Here is a 25,904-nt window from a genome sequence, read left to right as displayed (position 1 = left end):
AATAAGGGCAGATCCAACCCACTGCCTCTCTCCTAATACTTCACATGACAGCATCCCCAGTAGCATAAGGGATACAGAGGCCACACAGGCATTGCTGCGGCCACCCAGAACACAAGGACTCTTACCATCTCAAAAAGAACAGCTGCAGTCACTGCCATCCAGTGTAACTTGATTTCAAAGGCAGCATTCAGGGAGAAATTGCCATGGTAATAACAACTGCACCACTCCAAACGGTCAGTGCGGTTATTCACATCCACATCAAGCGTCACTGTCCGTTGCTCAGGCACTGTGGCAGCTACGCAGCCAAGGAATAGGGGTATATTTAAAAGATGCATTAAACAGAGGGTGGGAGACAGGATGAAGAGAACAGAAGAAACAAGACAAGCTATTTGACATTAATTTGTCCTCCCACTGCTCCCCAAATATTTTTGGGCTAGCAGAATAGTCCCAGAATGCTGCTTATCCAGATCACAAAAGACAAACAACCTGAAGTATTACTCATATCAGGGGTCTGTGCCACAGAACTACCTCCCTAAGCAGTCAAAAGATGTTTCAGCTGCAATAAGAGACAGAACCAAGAATTAAGCAGCTAATCAATAAGCGACTGGTGCCATAATTAAATAAGGCTAGACAACATCAGCTCCTTCACACCCAAGACATTCCAAATTGGTTTTAATATTTCTATATGCCCCCACCAGAAATCACAACAGGGTGCTGTTACACAGGGCAGGAGCATTCCAGGACTTTCCACAGCTAAAGGAGATTAGAAGTTAAACTTGTTGTTTCTTTAAGCCCATATGAATATCCCACATTACCGCAATTGCTAAAACTGCACATCCAACACTTTTTATAAAAGCATGAAAACTCAGCCAAGACTCATGCAGCAGCGTTACGATCACTGGAATACCTTCTGTTGCTTTGCAGTAAGTGCTGGGATAGTGCCCAAGATCCAGCTCCCTTTGTGCCCTACACCCCAGCATCCCGGTGAAAGAAAATCTCAGATATCAGGCAAGAGAGGAAGAGAAGCACAGAAAGTGGAAGTGACTTGGCTGGTATCATACGGTGGACTGCGAGGCCAGGGATAGAACGCAGATCTCCTGACTTTGAGACCAAAGTCCTGCTATGAACCACGTTGTCACTTTCAACTTTTCTTTAGGCAAATACATAATTTAACATTTCTATAACGTTAAAAATTGATACAAAACAAAGGGCTGCAATACTACTATTGAAAAACCTTTGCCCTTTTTTTTATTGCATACATGGGGGATGGATATTGTTATTTCTTGCTTAAGTAGAGAATGATGTGCACCCTTTTATATGGTCAGCTTTTAAATGACCTTATAATTTAATGGCTTAATGGTGTTTAAAAAAAATGGTTGAAGTTCTTCCTCAAGGTAGATGGAAAGTTCCCACCTTCACTTCTACTGAAAGTTAGCTGGAGACAGTTTTCAAGGTTATAAGAAAATCCTTTATATTGTTATTACTGCAGCTTAGGAACAGAAAAAAAAAAAAAAGAAAAAAAAAGAAAAATGGAAGAACATCACCCAGTTTTGTTTTGTAAATAAGATCCATTTTTGTCTTTGGGAAATGTATAATCTGCAATTTCTGAGTTGGTCTGGTATTGTCAGACAGACCAACATCTTATGATTTTCTTTTTCTTGCTCCTTTTCAGTGGAATATCACTGTGAATGCAATGCTTGTGGTTAGAAGGTTATGGTGCCAGTTTTGTAACGAAGTATGTTGGAAAACAACATCCCAAAAGCTGTAAAGCGAAAGCAGCTCAGTCAGGTAGATGTTGGTCATTAGCTAAGAGGTCAGTGATAACACCACAGTCCAGTGTCCCAAACTAGCACACTGTGAAGAATGAGCTCCCTGCTCCCTTAGACTGTTCCTTTTTCCAGATAATTCAGACTCCATTAGGGCTGGAGCTTCTCTCTCCACCTTGCCTGCAGCTGTAATTCACAGGCAAAGCAACAGGAACACAGTCCAACCAGGTGAGCTAATCAAAAGGACCTTAAAAACTCATGAGAAATATCCATGTGTCTGAATTCAGAAGCTTCAGATTAAAACCAACATAATTTTAATAGAATAAACTCTGGCTTCCGTAGATCTAATTTTAACAGGACTCACCTGTTTTCCAATTGTCTTGTACGCATTGAGTATTTAACAAATTATTTATTGAGTAAATCGGAGAGGAGCAGGCAGGTTATTCTCCAGTCACAGACTACACTACATACATGACTACAATTGCTAGTGCATGCATTGCTATAAATCAAAAGGGACAAGATTAGGTATATCACAGGTTAGACTTCCACCAGGAAGGGAAAGGGGACAATCACTGGGCAAGTCATAGGGCAATTGGGAGGGATAAAGATTTGAGATAAGTGGAGCTTGTTCCCGAGCTCCCAATGCTTGCATGCAATTTTACGTCACAGCCTGACATTTAGGGAAGGTGGGGAGGGGAAGAAATAAAAACCACAACCAAATCAAAGCCAAGAGAGGAACAAATGAAGTCACGTGGACCAGAGGTCATCTGGATTTAGTAAAGCTCCTTGCCTCTGATGAACTGCTAAAGTTTTTTTTGGAATACTGTTTAGAAGAGGGACAGCACAGAAACACCAGTTAAACCAGTTCCTATGTCAGAAAAAATTTCCACACTGGATTTTTCTCCAAGAAACTATTATTCCTGGAATAACCAAGACTGCATGTGAGCAATCTGGAGGCATTTTTCATTCATCCAAGGACTAGAAATCAGTTAAATAGCAGAACAGACATAATTCCAACTGAAATGAAAAAGAAGGGCTACACAGGTGTGTAACTACATCGCATGCTGAGGGAATATACTCTTTTCCTGGCTGGCGTTAAAGAAAGGTGAGAGGGGCACTAAAGCACCCTTCTTTCTTCGCCCATTTCCCCAGGTGCAAGCTTACTGAGTCTCAGGCTTCTCATCTCACAAAAGAGGACAGACATAGAAAAGTGAAGTGGTTTTCTTGGGCTAAATAGTGAGTAAGAGATCAAAGCAGGAACAGGATCTGGCCCAAGCGCCTCCAGCCTTCACAATACTTTCGTGCCAGCCTACGTTCAGGCTTCAGCTCTGGCCAATCATTGAGCTAATAGGGTTGGATACTAGCCAAGGCAACAGATTTATCGTGTGACAGGGAAAAATATCCTGCATATGTTGGCTTCAGGGAATTAACCATTAGTTCAGACTTCCTATCCTTAACACTTTCCCATTTCTGATGCTGTTCCTCTTCAAACAAGGCTTTCAGAAATACACAAGGATTACTGTAACTTCAGGTTTAAGAGATACTACACCGGCAGTAAGTCACTTCTCTTCAGAAGGTCAAATATACAAAACAGGAGAACAGCAGTATTTTCTTTTTATCCGTAATTGATACGCCTTTAAAAGATGCATCTAAATAAAGCTGAAGTTGCAGTTCCATAGCAATGATTTTTCTCATAATTTTAAACAGGGAAAGAGGAACAAAAGCAAGTGACTCAGGCTGGCCTGGAAATGCAACAAAAAGCTGACAAAGCAACACAGTCAATCATGCAGCCAGCATGTTTCACAGGCTGTTAGTGGTAGTCAGTGTTATACTTCACACACTACGGAACTTTAGATATTATAATGGTATCTTGCCCAACAGCAAGATCTTCCATACACAAACCCTACTGCCTCCACACTGCAGGGATCACTTGTAGCTGGGCTTCCCAGACTTTAATATAAGGAGGGTGGCTATACATGGTTCAGATTAGCCGGGAAGCCTCCAGCACATCACAGAAAACTTCTAACACATCTGGATCTCACTGTGGCTTTTGCCATTAAGAAGTAATTAGACATGTCATTTTAAGTACCCTTTGGTTGCTCTGCTGTTCTCACAACTTACCCCTCCATGCTCATCACAGGTTGTGAAGAGTCTCTCTGGATCCGCAAGGAGACAAAGTCAGTATTTTCCTCTCTGAATTCTAGAGGATAGCATGGGGGGGAGGCTCAGGAACAAGGAATATTTAAAGAATACTTCTTACTGTATTCTAGTACTCAGAAGCAAAAATTGCCTGCTCAGCCAGTGAAACACACCTCCAGCATATGTGAACAAGTCCACGTGCAAGACACATGTAAGGCCAGCATGAAATTTGCAGCTTTGTTACTGGTCCACGTGAGATCATACCCTTGGCTGGCTGCTCTTCCCCTTTCAAACTATCCCCTTGAACTTCCCCAGCTGTCACCTGTGCTGTGAATCTACCTAATAGTGCAGCTGCCTGGCTCCGTCCTCCGAAACTGCGGCTAAAGGAACTGTGCCTACTTGCATAGGAGGCTGGGCGGCTGGGCAGCCAGGGCAGGAAAAACGCTGGGATTTCCGAGTGCAGGAGCTCTTCTGCCACAAACGCCACCTCAAACCATTTCCTCTGGAAGGCGGAGAAGTCATCCATAGCAGCTGTGTGCCACATAGCAGGCTGCTGCATGCCCACTGAACAAAAAGCAAGGGGAAGGACAGATCGCAGTTAGAAACAAGTGTTCGAGACCAAGAAAGAGACAGGGTTCTTTCTGAAAAAGGGGAAGAATAAAAAATAGGTTATGTTGTCTGCAATTCCTTTTTTTTTTTTTTTAAAAAAAAAAAAGTCTGAGTTTCTTTGACTCTCTTTAGAGCAGTGGTTTTGGTTGCTCCCAAAGTGCATTTCTGCTGCAGCACCGGTAAGAATCAAGTACAGTTGGTGATTATGCAAAGGGATAATGAGGAAAGTCTTGTAATAACACAATGCTGACCTCGGTCCGGTTCTTTCTCCACAACAATCTTGTAAAAATAAAAGCCATAAATAAAGGTTCGTAAAGCTTCTCCAGATGCATGGACAATAAGCTGCTCCTCTAGCATTTTCTGAACAAAAAAAGAGAACAGAGCAAACACGACAAAAAAAGGAGAAGTCACTCTTCCAGTTACATAAAAAGGTTGCTAGAGAACATTAGGAAATAATTTTTTTTTTCTTGACATCTTTTTGTCCAGATACGTGCCTAACAAGAATATCAGCAATGTTATCTCTTGATATTCAGTAAAAGTAGCAAGTCCTTATCTCCCTGAGAAATTGTGTTTGACCTTTCCGCAGATGTCTGCCTTCCTCCCTTACCCTGCTCTGGTTTTATAGATGGATTTATAGGAAGGTAAGAGTTTGGAAACATGCTAGGTTCTCCGTTAATTGATATGGGATCTCAGCAGAGGAATGAACTCCAAAACATTTCCAACCTTCTGCCCCTGACACAGTTTGATAGGGAAGAAAAAAAAATTCATGAACACAAGCAGTGTATCTTGCATAAAGTGTGTGTACTTCAGCATCCATAAAAATGAGGTCATATGCTGTTTTTATTACAATTTCATTAACTAATTATCAGAAGAAAAACCAAAACTAAACCCAAAACCAAATCACTGTAGTGCCTCTTAATTCTAACACAATGGAGAGTTCTTGATAACTACTACCTAATTGGAGGTTATACACAGAACTGTCATCATATGTAAGTGGAAAAAGTAATATATATTACTACTGAAGAACATGTTGCTGTTTTGTGTTAAGGAATCCAAAAAATGTCATAATTATCTCATTCTGCTGAACACTGTTTTCAATACCTATCAATAAGAGAACTTTAATAAGAGACAAATTATCGCTATGCTTTCCTCTACAATTCTACTTTCTTCACAGAGTGAGGTATTTCTGGCCCTCCATATACCCCTTGATAGTTCTCTTACCTGCATTATGTCAATCGCCATGGCTTGGGTTTGCACACCTTCCACATTATTCACCAGCCAGTGTACAACTTCTGCACTGATGAAACAGTATGGAGAGAGGCCCTTCTGTTCAGAGAGCAGCTGGATCCCTGTGCTGAATCACAGCAAGCCACACATGTTAACATGGACTGGCTGATAGTTCTTTTAAGTTACAAAGACAAAAATCACTGCTGGGGAAAAAAAAAAGGGGGGGATAAAGATACAGGACAAAAAACGCACAAGGCCCCCAGAGTGACGTATCATTAGCTCCTGATAACAAAATGAAGAGCTGACATTGACAGCACTTTAGTGTCTTACTGAGAATTCTTGCTTTGACAAGATTTCTGGGATTCTAATAATTGAAGTCTCTGCAGCAATACTCGTACCTCAATTTGTATAAAATTCCTTACTGGAGAGATTGGAACTGAGTAACAAAAGGAAGCTTAAAAAACTCTTCCGCAGCTGACATGGGGCTCTCCTTTGAGTGACTCCATGCCTCATGTCCTCTTACAAAACATCTAGACAGACGTTAAGCATATGTATATTAAAAACTTACGTGGGGTGTTTCATGGCTTCGAGAATCTCTATCAAGGTGGAGGAGGAAGTCAGAGTGCTTGCTGAACACTGCTGAGAGCTGGGAAGTAAACAGAAGCATGTTCAAAAATCAAGGAAGCTGTCAGCCAGATTTGTTTAAATATGTATGTTTAAGAAAAATGCTATCTCTTCTCTTCCCAACAATGACTTTGCCACATTTATTTCCTTTCCATCTCAAGAAGGACAACTAAAAGCATCAGACCTGTATTTTCCCACTGAGGCCATCAGGTCATTGCTATATTGACCCAATGCACATTACATTACATACAGCCATACTCAGGAGCAATTGAGAGCAAGTATTTTGAGGTTGGCTTTTTTTTTTTTACTGTAATATACAACTGCAGGAAACAGGTGCTAATATAGTTTATTTTTAATGTTGCTTCCTCCCCGGTGTCTCGCCTCCAGGTTAGAATCTCTTGGATTTCATCAACCTACTCGATCCAATTAGACCTGCAGGGCCCCCCTTTGCTAAAACAGACAGAAGACTGATGTCAATTCAAAGCCTGGTTTTCTGCTAACAGATTTAAGAAATGGAATTTCTTCGTTCTTAATTTCTTGAAGAATGAAGGTTTTTTGTGGGTGGGGAAATCAGGCCTTGTGTTCATTTAATTCTGGAAAACTAGGTTGCAAGGCTTATTTTACTACCACTCTTCCTGCACGTGGAAATGCTTCAGTAAGGTCTTGTGACAAGCGCCTTCTAGTGCTGACAGACACAGCACATCTTGTTCTCAGGTTCCTGTTTAAGTGCCCATTCCCTGACACCAGAAAGGGGAATGTGACTGAACAGAACTGCAGTATAGCACTGCTGTGCTTTTCTTACCCGCCCTCTGCAGCACCAGCTGTGGTATATCCTTGGTCTGCAACATTCTGGGAACTTCCCAAGGTCTGTGTGTTGCCCCTATCAGGTAACTGCCCCGTGTTTATCAATGTGTTGCCATCTGAGGTTGCAGGAACCGATTGATCTATAGAGACCTGCAAGGAGTAAACACAGCAACAGGAGTAAACATGGCAACATCTTTATGAAATTTATGATGTAATCCGTTTCCCATTTTCTCCCCTCCCCACATCATCTGTACCTCAGCTCAAGTTAGTTAACAACAAGCAATACTGTAAGGCAAGCACAAGCATACACAGAAAGGATAAATACAGCCTTACTTTTGTCATCACTACAGAGCTACTGACAAACACGAAATTCAGACCCCAGTAAAGATGAGGATCACCAACCCAGCAACAAGTGTGTTAAGAGAACTACTGGCAAACCAGTAACACCAGTCCCAACCTGACATTTTCAGCTTGAGTGAATAACTGTGATTATAAACATGCAATGGACAGAACAGGAAACTTAATCACTACAGGAAAGTAGTAAGCAGTTAGAAAAAATAGTTTCAACTAACTCTCAGACAAAAATATGTAAATGCATCACACGGAATTCAAGTTTCATAATGCACAAAATCAGCTCATCTTCCTTCCTTTCTTAGGGTAGTATCAGGAGGCTGGTTGGCACCCACCCACACCTATGTCACCAAGACAACAAGAACACTTTCCTCCCGCAGGAACACTTGCAGTATTCCAACGGTAGACTGAATAGTTCACAAAATTAACATAACATCATTTCAGAGAGAACATGAATGCTGAAAGATTCAGCAAAGTACAGGCTGTAACTGCCATCTGTCATTAACACGTATGGTTTAGGAAAGGCATATTATATAAAAGCTAGAGAGGTGGGGGAGAGGAACATGAACAGCAGAGTAACTCAGTAACTCAAGCTGGTGTAAATATGAGGGCTGATCTGCCATGATGAATCCACAGCACATGCACAGCTAAAAATCACAAAGCTGGTAGTTTGACTTAGGTCTGATAGCCAGACCAGAGTCCTTTATTTATGCCATTTCTCACATCCCAAAGATCTCTCACTCTGCAATGGCAGATGTCCCTTTTTGGGCAGCCAAAAACAACAGATGCTCCAACGTGGAATCTACAGTCCCTACAGCCAGATAAATCCACTCTCCCTCCTCAGAGCTCACTTCAACGAGCAGTATTTTCTATGGACACACTGTGTTATTGCTAACTCCTAACTTGTGTTAAGTGTACAAACAACTTCTGTCACGATGACTCTTTTGAACCAAGAAGACACCAATATTTTCAGCCCTCAGTTGTTTAAGAATCCAAGGACACAATTTGACTTGGATCTCCCCTGAGCCACCTGTCAGTCAAATACCCAGAAGAAATTTAGCCAAGAACGAGATGAGTAAGCTGTTGCCATTTTGTTTAGCAAGGGAAGATGGAAAACAAGTACTTACTGAAACACAAAAAGAGAAACTTCAGTAGTTGACAAGACAGTATTGCAAAGGACAGTAAGGCAGGGCACATTAACATCCAAAGCACATCACAAACATTGAATGGTGGAAGGAAATAGTTGTATCCACCATCACCAGCCACTTTGTCCTGCTAATGCTGCACATCTCCCTCTCAACGAGCAGATCTGGAAACTAACAGAGGTTCCCCACGTGGCAAGCTCAGGACAACAAATGCTCTCCATCACCTCAGTCCAAAAGCCAGAGATGACAAGATCCCATTCAAAACTAACCTGTGAGTAGAAGGTTGAAGATGTACGTGGGCTGCGAACAAAATCCATAAAGAAGGCCCCATCCTGAAGGCATCAGAGGAAGTAGGCCCATTAATGGCAACAGCAGCAGGAACAAGGAGTTGAAGAAAAGCAAATACAAGGTTGTGCAAGTATGAAATGACCACAGAGAGAAAGTATGAGGAGAATACAAATCCCAAACAGACCCAGAATGTCAGATGCAGCAGAATGCAGAGCATCAGGACTTACTCACACACATACCCTTACTTTCTCTCTCTGTAACAAGACATTGCTCTTCCTTAGCACAGATGCTTTTCCAATGTTTTGAAAACCACACTGATCAGAAGCCAATTGAAACTGCAGCCTTCCCTCCACACTTCACAGGAGAAAGACTTGAGGTCTAAAGTACAGGGGTTTCCATCCCAAATGCAAAGCTGAACAGTGATACAGAAACCTGTAGAACTGCATGAGTAATGACAAATATCCAAAGAAGGACAGCTTTTTTGCTAGTCTGTCAGTCATTCAAATGATAAAGAGGGAGAGGCAAAGAAGCTCTTTTCAGGAAGCACACTCTTCCTCTCAAATGCAGGTCTGGTATGGTGCAAAGGAAAGGGAAGAAAAATTCATCGAGATCTTTCCAACACTGTGTTTAATACTTCATGCAACATTAAACAGACACTGCCTGTGCTATGTTCCCCACCTACTTGCAAACCCTGGATGAATTTATCCCCGGCTGCTATTCAAAGATGTGTCAAGATTCTCTTTTCACATAAGACAATGCAGTGGAACTCAACTAAATTTTCATTCCCTATTTGAAACTCTTTATTCTGTTCCCTAGGCAAAATATTTTGTCTAGTCTGCAGTTAAGATGATGCTTACCCTGGTATGTACATATAAAACATTTTCTGGAAAGAATCAGTGCCAGGGTTACATGGCTGGCAATTTACGCAGTGCAGAAGCAGAGCCAAGCACTCTGTACCCATAAGGGCAAAGACTTCCCAAACAGATTATGCATCAAGCTAACTCACTGTGTTAAAGTCATACTGTATTGCCCAATAACTGGCTGAAGTGACTTGTCAGTTCTACTCTGAAACAGAGTAAAGGTGGAGCCAGTGGCTCAGTTTTGTTTTGGAATAATTCCAGCACTGAATAGCATCCTAGAAAAGCACTTGCTCCCTTGGCTGCTGACAATGCACACAGCTGTGACAATCTGTCAGTACTTTGGCTGCAAGTCTCCGGACAGGCAATAGACATACCCATGCTGGTGAGCCCTAAAGGGGTTGTGTTGTCCTGGAAACATGAGGCACGCACTTGCTGATGTTTCCAAGTGAGCAAAGTTGCCTGATAAGGCTATCTGTCCATCGGCACCTTTCCAACAATTGTGAGCCATCAATTTGGAGATTCCAATTGCTTCTCTCCCAGTCCCTATGTGTAAATAACTATAGGATTGCTTACTACTGTAGTGTGAAAGGCTTTCCAATTGATAATGCACTCTTCCAGATTCTCCAGTTAGCCCTCCAGAGAGGCTTTTGAACATAGTTACTTTTAAAATTACACAAGATTGCATTTGCTAATTAGCATTTGCTGGTAGCACAAAGTCTGCTACTTTGTTTCCAACACACTAGTGCCATTGCTACGGAAGCCAATTTTGCCTTTTTCTCTCTGCCGCACAGAACGACCGGACACAACATTGTTCTGTCCTGTGTCCTACGTGGAATTTTCACCAGTTTTACTGGTAGAAAGAGATATTTACAATTTCTGTATTTGAAGAGGGAAGTTTGATGAAGTTGATTTTCCAAAACGGTAGAAGAAGAGAATGCAAAGCCTGAACTATGATCTGGAAGTTTGCAAACATGCCTCAAGTCAATTTCTGCACCTACTTTTTCCAAGCCTAGCATGACCTGTTCCAGAATCTCATCTGTGTTTTGGAAACACTCTCATTCTACAAATAGGTGTCCATTACTAAGATGATTGCAGTTACTCTGTCACTTCCTAGCAATATCCAGGTCTCCAGAATAACACACTTGTCCCTGGTGGTGGCAGAAAAGGGTGGATGTCGAAACACTAGATGCTACGAGAAAAATACTGAAAGAGATGGTTAAGTTGATAGTGGGGAATCTGAGAACTTTTTCTTTGCAATACTTCAACTGTTGAACCCGAAGTCAGGTCACACTTAACTGTTGTATCTTGGTTCAGTTCCTTGTTACTTCTGCTGAAAGACCTTCATGCCAGAATACAGAAAAATAATCAGGTATTTCTAGTTGGACTTGGAGGTGGAGTTTCTGCTCTCCTGGCACTCACAGGACAGTTGGCGAAGGCTGAGGGATAGCACAGTCTTTTCTTTAAGTGTCTGAAGAGAGCTCCAGGAAGACAGTTTTCTCCAGCCTGGAGTCCAGCCAGTGAAGGAATGACATCTAAATCAATACTCAGGAACACATCCTCTCCTCCTCTAAGCAGATGCAAGTGACTGGTGTTCCTGCTGTTAAAATTCCACTGAATCTTCACAGTCACAGTCTAGAGCTTGATTTTGCTCTTAGACAGCCTTCATATAGATGCAGACAGCACTGTACTACTAAACCTAAAAATCAAACCCTGACTGAAATGAAATGTGCTACCGGAAAAGGAAATGGACTAATTAACAAATATCACTTAAATTAGCAAAACACACTGAGATAGCATCCCAGGGATTCCATCTCATTGTCAGCATGTTAAAGAATTGAAGGATGGTTGTGCCCCAACCTCTTCTATGTCCTTGCACGCAAAGGCTTAAGGGCATCCCTGGTACAGGACCAGTCCTTGCTGGATTAGAGAGTAAGTTGTGATATGATGTAGCCATGTGCTTAGAGAAATGATCTTCTATTATTTGAGAAATTCTTATGTAAAAACAGTAGCTAAAGAAAGATCAGAAAGTCTTTACCTTACGAGGGCTGTCCATATAGGTGGGTGTGATAGCAATGCTCCCGCTCTCCGAAGGCTGCCCAGAGCTCTTCCCAGAAAGCATTGCTGCTTGCTGCTCCCCCAGTGTCCTAAAACAAAAGGAAGGAACACAGAGCTTGTTCAAACATACTCTGTGACAGCTTCCACCTGAGGAAACTGTTGCAGAGGGGTACTACTGTATTTTCAGACATTTGCTTTCCCACACTGAAGCACAGAGTCAATCCAATGTTCTGTAAGTATTTTTCACCCCACATAAACAACATGGACCCTTGAACCTACTCAGTTTTATTATGCATGTGTAATACTACCTTATTAAAAAATACTAAAATCTCTTACATATTTAACAGCAACAAAGTTTTAAATTGTGTTTATAGCGTATCTGGTATTAGTACTCTGAGTTTCTTTGAACCATTCTAGATCAATACAGAAAAAGAACCTCGGAAGTTTCACAGGTATTTTAATAGATGTTGTAAGTGCAAACAAGCTATTTTCTTTAGCCTATGTTTGTTATACAATCTTTATATTGAGACTACTCTACTGCTGTGGTGTACTTGCGTACTCTTATGTCCCAGTTAAGCTCTTCTTATGTGGATACAACTGTACTGGCAAATTACAAATAGATGACAAATCTGATGTGTAACAGACTGAGATGCTACTTAAAATGATGCTCCTTCTAAATTACCGGACATTCACTTCTCTAGTCTCCATGTTCCTTTCTAGTCTTTGGTATTCATTCTATTAATGGAAACATAATACAAGGAAGTCACCAGGAAAGCCCAGTATTTCCCCAGCGCTGCCACAAGGATACTAAAGAAGCAGCATCCCACATCCCTTTTTTTAAAGGCAAAGTTCCCCAAATCTGCTTTAGCCAGCCCAGGTGGAATATATAGGAAGGATGTTCTAGTGCTCTTCACACAGCCTAGTTGTAGAGACTCACTTCTGACTGGCTTCCATCTGCAGCAGAGCCGAGAGTGCTGAGGTTCCTTTCTTCCCAATGGGAGGCCCAGACTGCTCCAGAGAGTGGGTGGGAATTGGACCAGCAATCTGCAAGCCTTTCATGGCAGACCCTTTCTAACAAAGTGAAAATGAAAGCACAGAATTAGTCAAGCTAGGCTTAACTAGTAAGCAAGAACACAACATCTTGCCTCAGCAGGGCTTTATTAGGTACACTTTAAAAAGGGAGTTAAACCATAGGTACACAAGAAATGGAACAGCCTAGTGTCTTGTGTGGTTGCTATTCTCAGAATAAAATGGATGTTATTCTGGAAAAGGTGGATTTGCTCTGAAATAAATTACCCCATTCAGTGTGTGAATTGGAAAAGAATTTGATACACACTAACCAGTTTCTCATCACCCTCCTGAAACTACTGTTCACCAGGAATTCACCCATATGGTTCTCTTTTCACAATACTTTTCCTAAGTCTGCAGCACACAGCCAGCCCAGCTAGAAGTTACCAGCTTAACTACCTCACAGAGCCCTTTTTATCAATTATCTGCATCACAAGGTGCAATAACGTGTCCAGGCTAACCGTATCTACAGCACAAAGCAATGCACATTTCCAAAGAGGTGGCATCAGGCTTGTGATAAGAGAAGACCAGCTGAGGAAAAAACAGAGCACCAACAGGCTAAGGCATGGCTACGCTATGCAGAAAAACTTGGCTTCTCATTGAGTGAGCTAACTGTTCTGATTCTGCTTCCAGCCACAGTGGCATGGGATACCCATTCCAGGTAATTTTCATTAGTTCAAGAATAGCAAGGTGTTAACAAGGCCATACTATTTGAAATCTGAAATAGTACGCCGGTCAGCACTGTGCTTTATGTATGGATTACCCACACATACACACACATATACCCCCCGAACTTGCTTGGGATTGCCTCGGGTTCTCTCTGCTAATGCTTCATTAGATGGTTCAGATAAAACTCAAACTCAGCTTCTCACCCAACTAAAAGCTGACTCACTCGAATCATTCGATCAGATCGATGGCGTCGGCGAATGCGGTTCAAACCCTCCACAAAGCGAATGAATCCATCTAGGAGCTGCCACTCCTCCTCATCAGAACGGGGCCTGTCACCGTACACATCACAGTGCACTTCTCCTTCCATAATGCGCTTTGTGGCACTGATGCAGGCAGGCAGAAGCAGAAAGCGGGTCCTCCAAAATTTCAGTGACTCAATAAGGCTGAAGGAACATGGAAGACAGGACAGAGTTCAGCAGAGTTTCCCATAAAGGATTTTACAGTAAGTAAATGTGAGTGAGTATAGTGACAATCTCATTCTGCTACCCCTGAGTGAGAAAGCAGATATGCAAAGAAATGCTCAGCAATATGAGTATCACTGGGAAGTATTAAAACATTTATATGCAGAAGAGAAAACAAGGCTATCTTCAGAGTAATTGTATCATAGAGATATATTTTCTTTTCTGTAAAAGATAGGCTACAAAGGCTTTTTCTCTAAAAATAAGCAAAGAAAAAGGAATTTTAAGGGTACACATTAGAGTAGGAGGCATTTTGATTGAGAACTGAAAAGAGACAAAGGTAAAGAAAGACTGGTTTTGCTGAGAGAAGATATCAAAAAGGCTATTGATACTAGTGGAGATATTCCACATTGCTAAGAAGCCCTGCTCTACATAGCTTAGGAGTAAGACTATAGTCAAGCTAAGCCTAGGATTCAAGCAAGCCACCAGTTTCAAACTAAATGGAAGTTTTGAGTCAGATCCAGAAATGAGTAAGAAGCCAAGAAAAGCATCTGTGTGGTACAAAATGCCACCATATTTCTTTGCACATTCATTTGCATTGTAGCAGAGAAAAAAAAACAGTTCATGCTGAATTTTGTGATCAAGACTCTCTATCAAAGATCAGATAATGCAACAGCAACACAGAGTAAGATTCCTACAAGGCAACACCTGCTAGCACCACACAAGTGAAAGCAGGCCAGTTACTCTCCCCGGAGTACTGAGCATTTGTGGGCTGAACTTGTTGAAAAAATTTTAGGTCAAAAAGGAAAAGAGGCAATTAGGACACAGAACAGTCTGGATGGAAAAGGAGATCTCGCCTGAAATCCTCAGAGCCAGCAGAGCAGATATACTGATCCAAGTAATTCCACTTGTACTCTTCTAGTCTCTCATGGGAAAATTCTACCCAGCAAGAGACAAATTCAGAGTCAGAGTGTGAGGGGCACAAGCTGTAAGTGTAGTTTATCTGAGCAGATTCGTATGGATACCTAAAAGAGAAAAATGCAAACATTAATCTCAGCATCATCAATAGCAATGCTTCTCTTTCTTCTCCTAAAGAGAAATAAGGTCCTACAGTATGTTTTTTTCAAGCAAGTACAGGCAGCTGGAAAAGCATGTTCATCTTAACATTGATAGCTAACTGCTCAACCAGAGAGATACTCACTTTGGCAGGTATCGAGTCACAGTAATTATTTTGTCTTTTAATGTTACTTTGTGGAAAGTACGGCCCATACTCAGCCAGTACTGATCTTCTTCCTCAGGTCGATTTCTTGATACAAGACCTAATTGTAAAAAGCAAAACACACCCCCTTTCAGCTTACTGCAATAGTCAGAACTTTGTCAACAAACTGTACCTATAGAAAGAGACTCCAGAACCGGGCTTCCAAACTCAAGACAAACTAAAAGCAATCTTTCAGGCCACCTTTTTAAGGAACATATGCACAATGAGCCTTCTGTTCTTACAGTTAAGATTTGCTAGTATCATAACTGAAGAAGAAGGGCATTCACAATTCATACACCACCAATATAGAACTTCTCTAGTCAGGACAACTAGAGAACAGACAATATGAAGTGTTGAGAAACTGGTGGGTATGACAGTAAAGCTGGGCTCCACTTTTGCTTCCTCTCTGTGCTTCATTCCTGGAACTAACCAGTTAAGCTCGGCACTTTACCAGAGGAGCCTTGCTGCTCATTCCCAAACCAGTGAATAACATCCATATCCTGTTCATGTGTATTCCCTGCTCTATGAACACTGTATCACGCTGACTTGTCTAGGGAATATCCAGGAAAAAGTCAGAAGTCGAACAGTAAGTCAGATTCTCTCAAAGGAATATAATACCCTCTTAACCCACTCCAGTCCTCTGGGGTTTAATTAGGTTTAGCTGACTCGTGGTTTCAGGATAATGAAGCTTTACCTGTCTACCCAGGACCTTCACAGATATTTTAGAGTTAGGAAACTGCTTCTAGATACATACATTTGGGAGCTTTGGGTCTGCCTTCTTCTAGATATGTGCCTGCCCTGCAGTCACCATTTGAACTGTGTTTAAGATGTATTCACCCAAACAGCACTCAAGCCATATTTCATTTGGGTTCACCATCATGAATATGAGGCAAGTTTCTTATTACAGTTCAAAAATCCTGCACCTGTCCCTTCATGGTTGAGCTGTTTGTGCTGCCCCAGATCAGGCTCTCTCCCAGCAAAGATTTTCATATAACAACAACAACAAAAAAAAAAAAAAAAAGAAAAAAAAGGAACAGAGGGGTTCGATGAGCATCTATGCCTGATTCATAGAACCACTGGGATTGGCAGAAGGAGAGAAAGACAAAAGACTGAATTGTCAATACAAAGTTACTCACCTCGACTGTAAAGGGGACTGCTGCTGAGCGGGGGTGGGACAGTTGTGGCTGGTTTCTGTGGTTTGGATTGCACAATAATTTGATAGCCTTGCATGAGACGCTGACAAATAAACTCTTCAAACACCTGTTGGGCTGTCATTTGCACTCCTTCCTCATCTCTCCTGAACACAAAGGTTAAGGAGACTAGAATAAGGAAGCTGACCACACACCTATTCTTAGCTCTGCGTTTCCTAATTGAGGATTTATGCCTGCACTGGGTTCTGTGCAAGTGGAGCCCTCTGCCTGTGAAAACCAACCTGCAGGAACAGGAGAGAAAAATGGGTACCTTTCTATTTTAAACAGGTGATGATTAGCTGGCTGGCAATACTTATTAATGCCTTTGAAAGCAGTTTTGCAACCAGTAACAAATTTGCTTACAACAGTTGTTAAACTTCCAATAAATTCACCAATGATCACTTTTACAGCATTTTGCAGAGAATCCCAGTGCAGTTTGCAAATTTTCAGCAGAGCTCAGAACTGCAAGTGTGCAGGCAATGCTCCACCCTCTCCCACAGCGGGAAGTCTAGAGCAGAAAGAGATTAAAAGACACATCACTATGGTATCTTACTACAACTACTTCTGCTCTGAACTTTGCCTTCCTGCTATAAAGGGACATTTGACATTTCTTTTAGGTGTTTCTTCATTAATCTTGCTATTTCCTATGTATTTCAATCACCCTGACTAATATTTTTATTTTGTTCCCATAAAGCAGCAACATGAACAGGTCTTTCTGATGTCTTACAAGTTGTGGAAAGTTTGGAAAATGTTTAAGAAGATGAGACAGCTTCAGAAAAAAACCAAACCAACCCTATTAAAGAACAGTTACCAGAGACCTCCAAGACAAGCCGAGAAGTTCTATTTATCCCACTAACACTATTTTCCACCAAGATTCTTTAAACTAAATATCCCTGAAAGTGAGGATAAGCATCTTAAACACTGTGCGTACAGATGCATTTGCTCATTTAGTGTTTCCAAAATACTTGCCAGAAAATAAGATTAACAAAGATGATACCTTGAGGTTGATTTTTTTGATTGAAACACAACAGAACAAGGAGAGATATAAAATTTTGTACGCACATGATTTCTAACATAAAATCTACAAAACACAATACTATCAGATGGTAACATCAGAAAAGGTGCAAAGTTACCACTGAAAAGAGAGAAATCTAAGTATTCTGCTGCTAACCATGTTAGCAATTCATCTTTCTCTTGTACAGTCTCCAAAGCGTTCCTCTTCCACCAACTGCGCCTTAAGCACTTTGATTCAATGCAAGTTACTTTACAGAGAAGGTGCTGGCCAAACCTGTCAATGTCAGCTTCTGGGAGGAGATCATAGCAACCCTCAGTGTAATCATTCTGCAGGCTCTGACGGTCGGGGAAGTAGTCCGTGGTAAGAGGGAGACATGCCGGAGTAGTGAGAGATTTCCAGTCCACTCCAACTGTACAACAGAAGCCTGGCACTACGGGGGGAGCAGACAGCGTCAGAACTGCCTCGTTGTATCATTGGGGGGGGCAGACAATGGGGGCACATATGGTCACCCATGAAAAAACAGGGTGCAGGGGAAGATGAAAGAAATGCATGAAGAGGCAAGTTAGAAAGAATGAGGGACAAAAACAGAGTTGGCATAAAGTCAACAGGGACAAAAAGGGGGTGGAATGGGAAGGGAAAAGGAAAGTAGGACAGGAAGAAGGGAGGGAGAGAAAGAGACAGAGTTTGTTAAACAATGCAGTGCACATGCTAATTCAATCCCATCATGCAAATGGCATTCAAAGTTAATACATTTAATTTTCTGTTGATTGAAAGCTAGAGCTGACATAGCCGCCGCTCTTCCAAAATTACAGCAAGTCAGGTGCAGTTACTCATTATTAATAAAACACATCAACATTCCAAGTCTGAACAAGAAAATCAGACCAGCTTTGCATCCTAGACAACCGCAGAAGGAGCTGGGAATGGGGACAGAAAGAATGACAGACCAGTCTCTTTCTGGAATAGTACAACAGCAGAAAAGGGAGTATTTCTACAGTTACAAAAACAGAAGACAGATCCAGAGGGGTGGGAAGACCAGAAAAATAGTAACTTGGAAAGCAATCCTTCCCCACACCCTTTCCTAGAGTTATGTTGCAGTTTTGAGATTACAGAGATCTAAAGCTAGACATTAAAAAGCAAAAGATAAATTATATCAGATAATCAGTTCACTACTGCACTACATTCTAACCTGCCTAAAACCATCCATATCAAGGCATTTGGCCAACTATTAATTCTTAACTTCTTGTCACCGAGATCTTACAGACATAAAGTTATTTTACTACAAATATTAATATTAATGGCAGGAACACTGCACAAGAAAGTAATACAGGACAGACTGCTATAAAGAAAATGTTTTCTTAAGCAATCACACACTTGTTTCTGTATTAGATTAAGACAGATATTTCTCAGTAAACAGTACCAAATTCAGAAACTGACTGTACTACTTCTGCTTCAATTAGCTGGTGACAAGCAAACTTTTCATATTGAGAGGCAGGTAAGAGTTCAGCAGCTTTAGCTTTTTGCTTAATAGTGTCTGGCAAGGAAAGAATTTCAGATGTAATACAACAACCAGTTTCACATATTCTTAAGAGATACAGAACTGCAATCACAGACACACACACAGTACAGGGAGATCCTGCAGGGCAAAATAAACTACTGCCAAAAGCCAAGCAGGTTCCTCAGTTGCTTGCCTATCACATCCTGATGCCTCTATATATCTACATGCCCTTTCCATCCCTACCTTCCCACCTACGCAAACTCTTTTCCAAACCTTTCTCCTGCTTACTTGGATCTGGAGAGTTAGAGACAGCATCTTCCAAGGAATCCTTGTTCTGAGTTTTGAGGTTCATCCCTACAAGAAAAAAAAAAAGTTTTTTATTTTAAGCAATTATGCACTTCACTTTCATTTCAAATAAAAATAAATCAAAAGCATGCAAATGTTTTAAGAATACGGCATTTCTCTCTTTGGAAAGAACACAGGGTTCTGCACAGCAGAAAAATACACAAAGCCAACTAATGAGGGGAAAAAAAAAAAGACATCTTAGATGAAATTCGAACATCTCATTAGAAGTGTTCAGTAGCTAAAAACAAGCAAAAACAACCTCCCCAAAATGGTGGAACACATCATGAAAAGTAGACGCCATAAAAAAGCAAATAACAAAAAAAGAAGAGTCACCTGTAATCATTTAGCTTGCTAATATCGAGGTCTCAGTAGCTAAGGAATTTTAAATACATTCAGTACACAAAACCAGTATCATTTTTATTTGTTTTCTTATTTTATGAACGAGGGATAAGCTAAGAGGAATAATTTCATAAAACACAGCAGCAGCAAGAAAGGAAATTATAAGAGACTTTCACCTGGTGGGAGAACCCATATATAAGATAATTAGAATCTAAGACTCTAAAGAGTCTAAGTAATTTATGAAAAATCACAATACAGATTTACTCCAATTCCAACATTTTTAGGCATAAACTACCTGTACACATTTTACCTCTCTGACAGGGGGCAGGAAGGAAACAAAAACAAACAGTTATCTTCTTGATTTAGTAAATACAAACTACCTTTTTATCCCTTGCTAGGCTAAAAATTTGAAAAGTATTAGTTAAGCCTTCAGTGCCCCTAAATAGGTCCAATATATTAATTACAGATTGTTTAAAACTACCATGTTCTGAAAAGGCAGTGACTTCCATTATGTTTCAACCTGTAAGATATACCTTGGTCCATACTTCACTAAGAAAAAATAGTAAGGAAGTTTTTATTCATTGTGAAAGGAGATAAAATGATAGCTATTGAAAACATGCTCAGTTTTTGAGCAAAATTAAGTTTATTCAGTTTATACTAACCTAAATAAAGACTAATAAGGGACTTAAGACTAATGAAAATTTATATTTCAGTTTTGATTAGGACTTAAGACACTGTGATTTTTCTCGCTGTCAAATGGATTTGTTCTAAGTAGCCTATCAACCTGGAAAACAGATACTAAAGCTACAGCTCAGTGAACACTAAGCCAACATGATGCTATGGTGCCCCTTGACCAGTTCTTCCTAGTCCCCATTTGACATCTGTCTGCTGCATTAGCATCAATATTTGTGTAGTTACAGTGAAACAATCCATACAGCAAAGAAAAACCCCAGTTACTCTTCATTTGGATCAGTTCCCTGAGCTGGTTCACCATGTAGCTATATAAACAGCTCTTGTGGCACATGAGAGGAAATGAGCAGCTAAGGAGACGAGAAAAATTGCTGGCTTAAACGGCATTTATCAAAATACAAATTTCAGGATGCCTCCAGACATTTAAAAGGAGCCATTTTTATAAAAAGTAGTTTATGTAGATTTATCCAGGAAATTGATATCAACATCAAATATCTCTAAATATCATTTACTAGCAGAAAGGATGGTTATCTGCTTCCATGATGATGCCAGTAAAGTAGTAGAGCTGGCTCAAATCGGCATTCATCTTTCACCAACTCCGCTGATGCCATCTGCCATCTAGTTAGGGAACTGCAATAAGATTTATCTGCTCTGAACTATCATATACCATCTGCTGGACAATAGAGACAACATACTGAATGTCAATGTAAACAGGCAGGGTAATTTTTCACTGTGAAACCCATGTTGCAGCAAAACATGCTGTGGGCAGCAGAGGAGAACCAGACTCACTGAGAAATCACATTTTTGGAAATAAAAAAAGCCTGTTTTATTTGATAGGTGACTCAAACCATAAGGGAGAAATAAAAGTCAAATCACTTGAGTCACAGTGTGGCAGCTACAGATGGCTGAGGGCGTTTAGTCAGGGAAGGTGCTCATAACAACTTTCACAAAGACAGACACAGATTAACTTCCACCACATACATGATTTATATCCAATCTACAGACGCAAAAGACTTCTATAAAATGCAAGCATGTTTATTGCCAGGATATGCTCTGCATCTACATTGTGCAAATTGTATCCAGCAGCTGAAATGCAGTTTAGCAATTGTGAGAACAAACAAAGTCTATTGGGAAGGCAGGAAAAAAAAGAAGTAAAGCAAGAAAATGAAACGTGTTCAGATGAATTCCACAGAAGGAAACAACAGAACAAAATCACCTTTAATGTGACTACGTGAACAAGAGACACACAAGAAAATTAAGCCTGCTAACTTCTTTATGGCTCTTCAAGGTACGAGCATAGGGGAAAACAATTGTTTTCATCCAAATGTAATTCAGAAGGGTGATTTTTTTTTTTTAAATAATCTTTAAATTGGCTTTGAAAAAAGAACAGAAGTCTTGAATGCTGTAGTCCAAAAGATCAATTTTTTTTCCATGTGCCTATCTAAAAAGCACGTCCATAAAATCAGAAGGTAGGTTGCAAAAAGCACACAACACAACAAAGTACTTAGTGTGGCATGTTGTTCCGCTTACAGGATTCAAAAGAAATGTTGAAAATTTCCACTAATTCAGGTGTCTGGACAAGGTAAGAAAGACAGTGCTAATCTTCAACTGTAAGTACAGACATGTGTCTTCTCTCAAAAATGTGATGAAATATTTTGGGCTGTGTGAGTAACATTTAGTATAAGCAGCACCATGTTCAAAGTGCTTAAAATCTGGAGAAAGTGCATTTGTAGATAAGGACAGGAAATGCCAGAACTTACCACGCAAAAGAAACCTGCTTTTTTACAGCTTCTCTCAAAACCTAGATATGACCAAACTTTATTCCTTCCATCAGATTGTATATGTAAAATATATATTCAAACAAGTTTCTTAATCCAAAGGCTGACACCTTAAGGCAACCCCACCCAGAAAAAAAAAGTTTGGAGCAACACCAGGGCATATTTAGTTATTTTTTGCATCTGGACATCAGTGCTTTGTTATTATGGAATTAAGCAACTGCCTGAGAGCTTATCATATGTAAACAATGAGCATCTTCCTATACTAAAATTGATAAGACATACCTAGAGAAGTAGAGACGCATTAAACAAAAAACAAAAAACAAGCCAACCCAAAAAACTACAACACACCAAAAAGTCCAAGTAAGAGCATTAATGGATCACTCAAAAGTTGAAAACAGTTTTTCTGTTATTGATTCTTTCTACTTTGTAACGCCTGGTCCACCCACCTTCCATGACTTCTGGCTCTATTACTTTGTCACTGCTAATAAGGAAGGGCCTTCTCTCCCAACTCCATGCTCTATCATTGCTTTGTTACCTGCACTGTTGCTGCCAGCCAGACCATTAGAGTACTCTTCTGTTCCACTGAAGCTCAGGAAAGAGGCACTGTCACCTGGATGCCGAGAGCTGATATGTCTGGAGAAAAACAGAATAGCCTGTATTATACAAACTTTCCTCACTTGCAGCATTTCTTGCTTTTCACAAGAGCTGATATAACAAATAACAAGTAATCAGCCTGCCATCTCAGCTGAGCCAGTGATGGAACCATGCTCTTAATGATGTTTGCAGAGATGGTAACAGGCACAAAAGCAGCACAGAGAAGGCTGTAACAATATTCTGTATCTGTCCATACTGTTTGTTCTTTGCCTCTAGCAATAACCAATGCACTATCTTTGCAGGACAGTGGAGAACCAGCTACTTGTATACCTCCCAGGAGAGAAATAAAACTTAGCTAGTTATTTATAGATCTGATTTCATGGTCTATAAAACCAATATTCCAGACTGAGCGAATTGCTTTGGATGAGTACGTCATCCACAGAGACCACAAAGAGATCAAGAAAAAGAATTATCAGGAATATGACACAAGAGATTGGCATTAATGACAAGATAGTAAGTACATCCTAGTGTGCTAAAGTAAGTAATAAAAAGGCAATAATTTTTTTTTTAAAGTAGAACTAGGGAACAAAGTTGGTGAGGATGATTTCATATTAAAATTATGCAACACAGAAAGAGATTAGAGTATTCTAAAGGACAATACAAAGTATAAGACAGGACAACAATTTCCCTATAAAAGAAAAAAAAAAGCATGAAAGAATAATTAGGCAGTGCAATTGCTTGAGGGACTGCTTGAAGACAGCAGGAAAAAATCCCCTAAAAATGAAAAAGGCAGAGGATACCAGCAGTTTCCTCACTCACCCTGGACATCCAGAAACAATATGTAACACGAATTTCTATAAGCATGCAAAAGGAAAGAAACACATAGTGGGAAAGATACCGAAGTCAATGATGAAAAAACCAAACTTATTGGCAATTCAAAGTTGCCTAATCTACCAAAATGTTTTTGGTAAACAACATTTAATAATGCATGAAAAACATGGACAAATTTTGTCAATAAAAGAATAATCAGATTAAAAAACGGTAAGACAATATCTGGAGATTGGAGAAAAACTGCGCAGCTTAAAAAATGGCTTAGGTGAAGTGAACAATCTAATTTCTCTCACTGTAAAAACAGCCTCCCCACAACCATACCACATCCAGTAACACTGGGATCTTTTTTGCTTCTCAGAGCCAACAATCAATATGAGCTCTCAACACTGACCAAAGCCTGTTTTTTACAAGAAAACTAGTTTACAAACACAGGTACTTTCATTTGCAATCCATCCTTGATGTTTATGATGGCTGTATTTCTTAAATGGGGAAGACAGGACTGAATGGATAGCACTGAAATTACTCAACAGTTACTGTGAGGCACAGCTATGCCCTGTGCTAAAAAATGTTCCATTCTGGGATGAAGGTCACAGCTCTTGGGATAATAAGTCAAGAATTAAAGACACAGGCTTTTATAAGGCAATTTTGAACAATTCCATGAATGATGCATTGTATCGCTCGTGCACTGCAAACTCTGTGATAAACCACCACCTTGCCCAAATTAGGGGAAGTAAACCATCTCCAGCCTTGCCAAAAGAGCTTTGTATCTCAAAATAAAAGTATGTCCTGCATATGTGGCACTGACACAACACATTATTAAACTTAAAGATCACAATCTATAACTACCTTACTGTAACATATATAAAATTTTAAGAAAAAGGGATGTTTGTGCAAAGTCTACACAGATTCATCCTAGGGACCGCACCTGCCAGTTGCCTCATGGTAAGCCAGCTCCAGCAGTTCAGCAGAGGAATGAGTCAAATCCTGCTGCCCATTGCCCTGCATTTCTGCCATATTCTGACGGGTTTGATGATGGATCTGGATAGCTTCTCCTGATGGACCTACACAGTTACAGTTTGATCATTAATCACCACATCTGCATTGATTCCTCAGTTGCTTGTACCATCCTTTTGTCACCAACGCAGGCAATGCTAACTAATGGAAACTAAAAAAGCATGTTTACAAAATCTTCAAAGACTTGAACCTCTGGCATCTTCTCTGAAGCCAGCAAAGCAGAATATTCTTTTAAACATTTTGGAGAGCCTACTTACAAGGCGCTAAACAAATATGAGAACAATTCAGCACCTGAAAGTCAACCCAAATTATAGTTGCGATTCACTTCAAGAGTCTCCATCTACTATAAGATTGTTCCACAGTACCTGATGCTGCAAGTTTGCCAATAGATGGCAATATTTTCAAAAAGAGGATCTCCAATTTATCAAGCCTATACACTTAGTTCAGCCTCTGTTACAGTGCAGAGTACTTCACGACACGAGAGTTCACATTGGTTCTCTTGTTGTGTTAATGCTTGGAAAAGGAAAAAGTAACAGCAATCTAATATGCTATGAAACAGACTTACCCACAGGAAAAGTGTGCATCCAGCGCCTCCTGTTAGATGTAAGTTTCATGGGCATGCGGGATGGGGCAAACGGGTTTATCAGTGCTCGCTGGGGTGTATATCCCCCAGGCCGAATGTGCAGCATGGATTCTGCACTGCCAACATGGAACCTCCCAGGGGCACTGGAGTCACGTTGCTGAGACTCCAGCATGTTCTCAAGGACATCTAGAAAACACAACTTAAAGTCAGCGCGAGATCACACAGAAGCCAAGCAAAAGAGAAGGAACTGCTTAGGGATATAAAGATTCCCCAGGGTAAGTGGGAATAAGGAGAGCTGAGGAGTAGGCAGGGAGAGAAGCTGAAGGCAATTCAATCCAGTCTGCAAGTTACAACGTAAACAATAATCCAGACAAGAAAGAATATTATTTCATCTGCCATTACGGCATTGCTGTATACTGTGTCACTTTATACTAAATGAAGCCATAAAGAAACCACTTGCTAAGTCAACTATGAAGAATTACTCAGAGCTTTGAGAATTCCTGAGAAATCAAAAGACTGACACGCCAGAAACTTCAGGATGAGTATCAAAGACGTAGCAGAAGCTACAACCGAGCAACATATGCCTTTTTTGTAACATTCAGATTTGACCACTGAAATAAGGGATTACTTCAAGAAGACGTGGGACATGATCTCAGCAAGCTAGCAGTTAGTCATTACTATTCAATGTAGGACAGAAGTGCAGTTGTTT

At 40.5% G+C, this 25,904-nt stretch overlaps 1 protein-coding gene across 9 annotated transcripts in view; it reads right to left on the bottom strand.

Annotated features, from left to right (window-relative positions):
• The window catches only part of DEPDC5 (DEP domain containing 5, GATOR1 subcomplex subunit), a 49,527-nt gene that overhangs the window by 5,084 nt on the left and 18,539 nt on the right, over positions 1-25,904 (bottom strand). For 4 of the 9 annotated variants that reach the window (XM_072880008.1, XM_072880007.1, XM_072880010.1 and 1 more), the window contains 18 exons: positions 25,178-25,381; positions 24,524-24,659; positions 22,709-22,806; positions 19,310-19,375; positions 17,800-17,956; positions 16,458-16,618; positions 15,265-15,382; positions 14,921-15,088; positions 13,829-14,048; positions 12,806-12,939; positions 11,849-11,957; positions 8,935-8,997; positions 7,168-7,319; positions 6,310-6,387; positions 5,736-5,868; positions 4,766-4,874; positions 4,245-4,469; positions 126-295 (listed from right to left, as the gene is read on the bottom strand). In XM_072880008.1, coding sequence (XP_072736109.1) covers positions 126-295; positions 4,245-4,469; positions 4,766-4,874; positions 5,736-5,868; positions 6,310-6,387; positions 7,168-7,319; positions 8,935-8,997; positions 11,849-11,957; positions 12,806-12,939; positions 13,829-14,048; positions 14,921-15,088; positions 15,265-15,382; positions 16,458-16,618; positions 17,800-17,956; positions 19,310-19,375; positions 22,709-22,806; positions 24,524-24,659; positions 25,178-25,381 — 2,501 coding nt within the window. Of the gene's footprint in view, positions 1-125; positions 296-3,887; positions 3,967-4,244; positions 4,470-4,765; positions 4,875-5,735; positions 5,869-6,309; positions 6,388-7,167; positions 7,320-8,934; positions 8,998-11,848; positions 11,958-12,805; positions 12,940-13,828; positions 14,049-14,920; positions 15,089-15,264; positions 15,383-16,457; positions 16,619-17,799; positions 17,957-19,309; positions 19,376-22,708; positions 22,807-24,523; positions 24,660-25,177; positions 25,382-25,904 lie in introns of those variants that run through there. The other 5 variants (XM_072880012.1, XM_072880014.1, XM_072880016.1 and 2 more) reach the window with 4 other exon arrangements.

The sequence above is a fragment of the Ciconia boyciana genome, chromosome 15 (assembly GCF_034638445.1).
Source record: "Ciconia boyciana chromosome 15, ASM3463844v1, whole genome shotgun sequence".
In the NCBI taxonomy this organism is placed as follows: Eukaryota; Metazoa; Chordata; class Aves; order Ciconiiformes; family Ciconiidae; genus Ciconia; species Ciconia boyciana.
The sequence above is the reverse complement of the archived record's forward strand: the minus strand, read 5'-3'. Positions and strand labels throughout refer to the sequence as shown.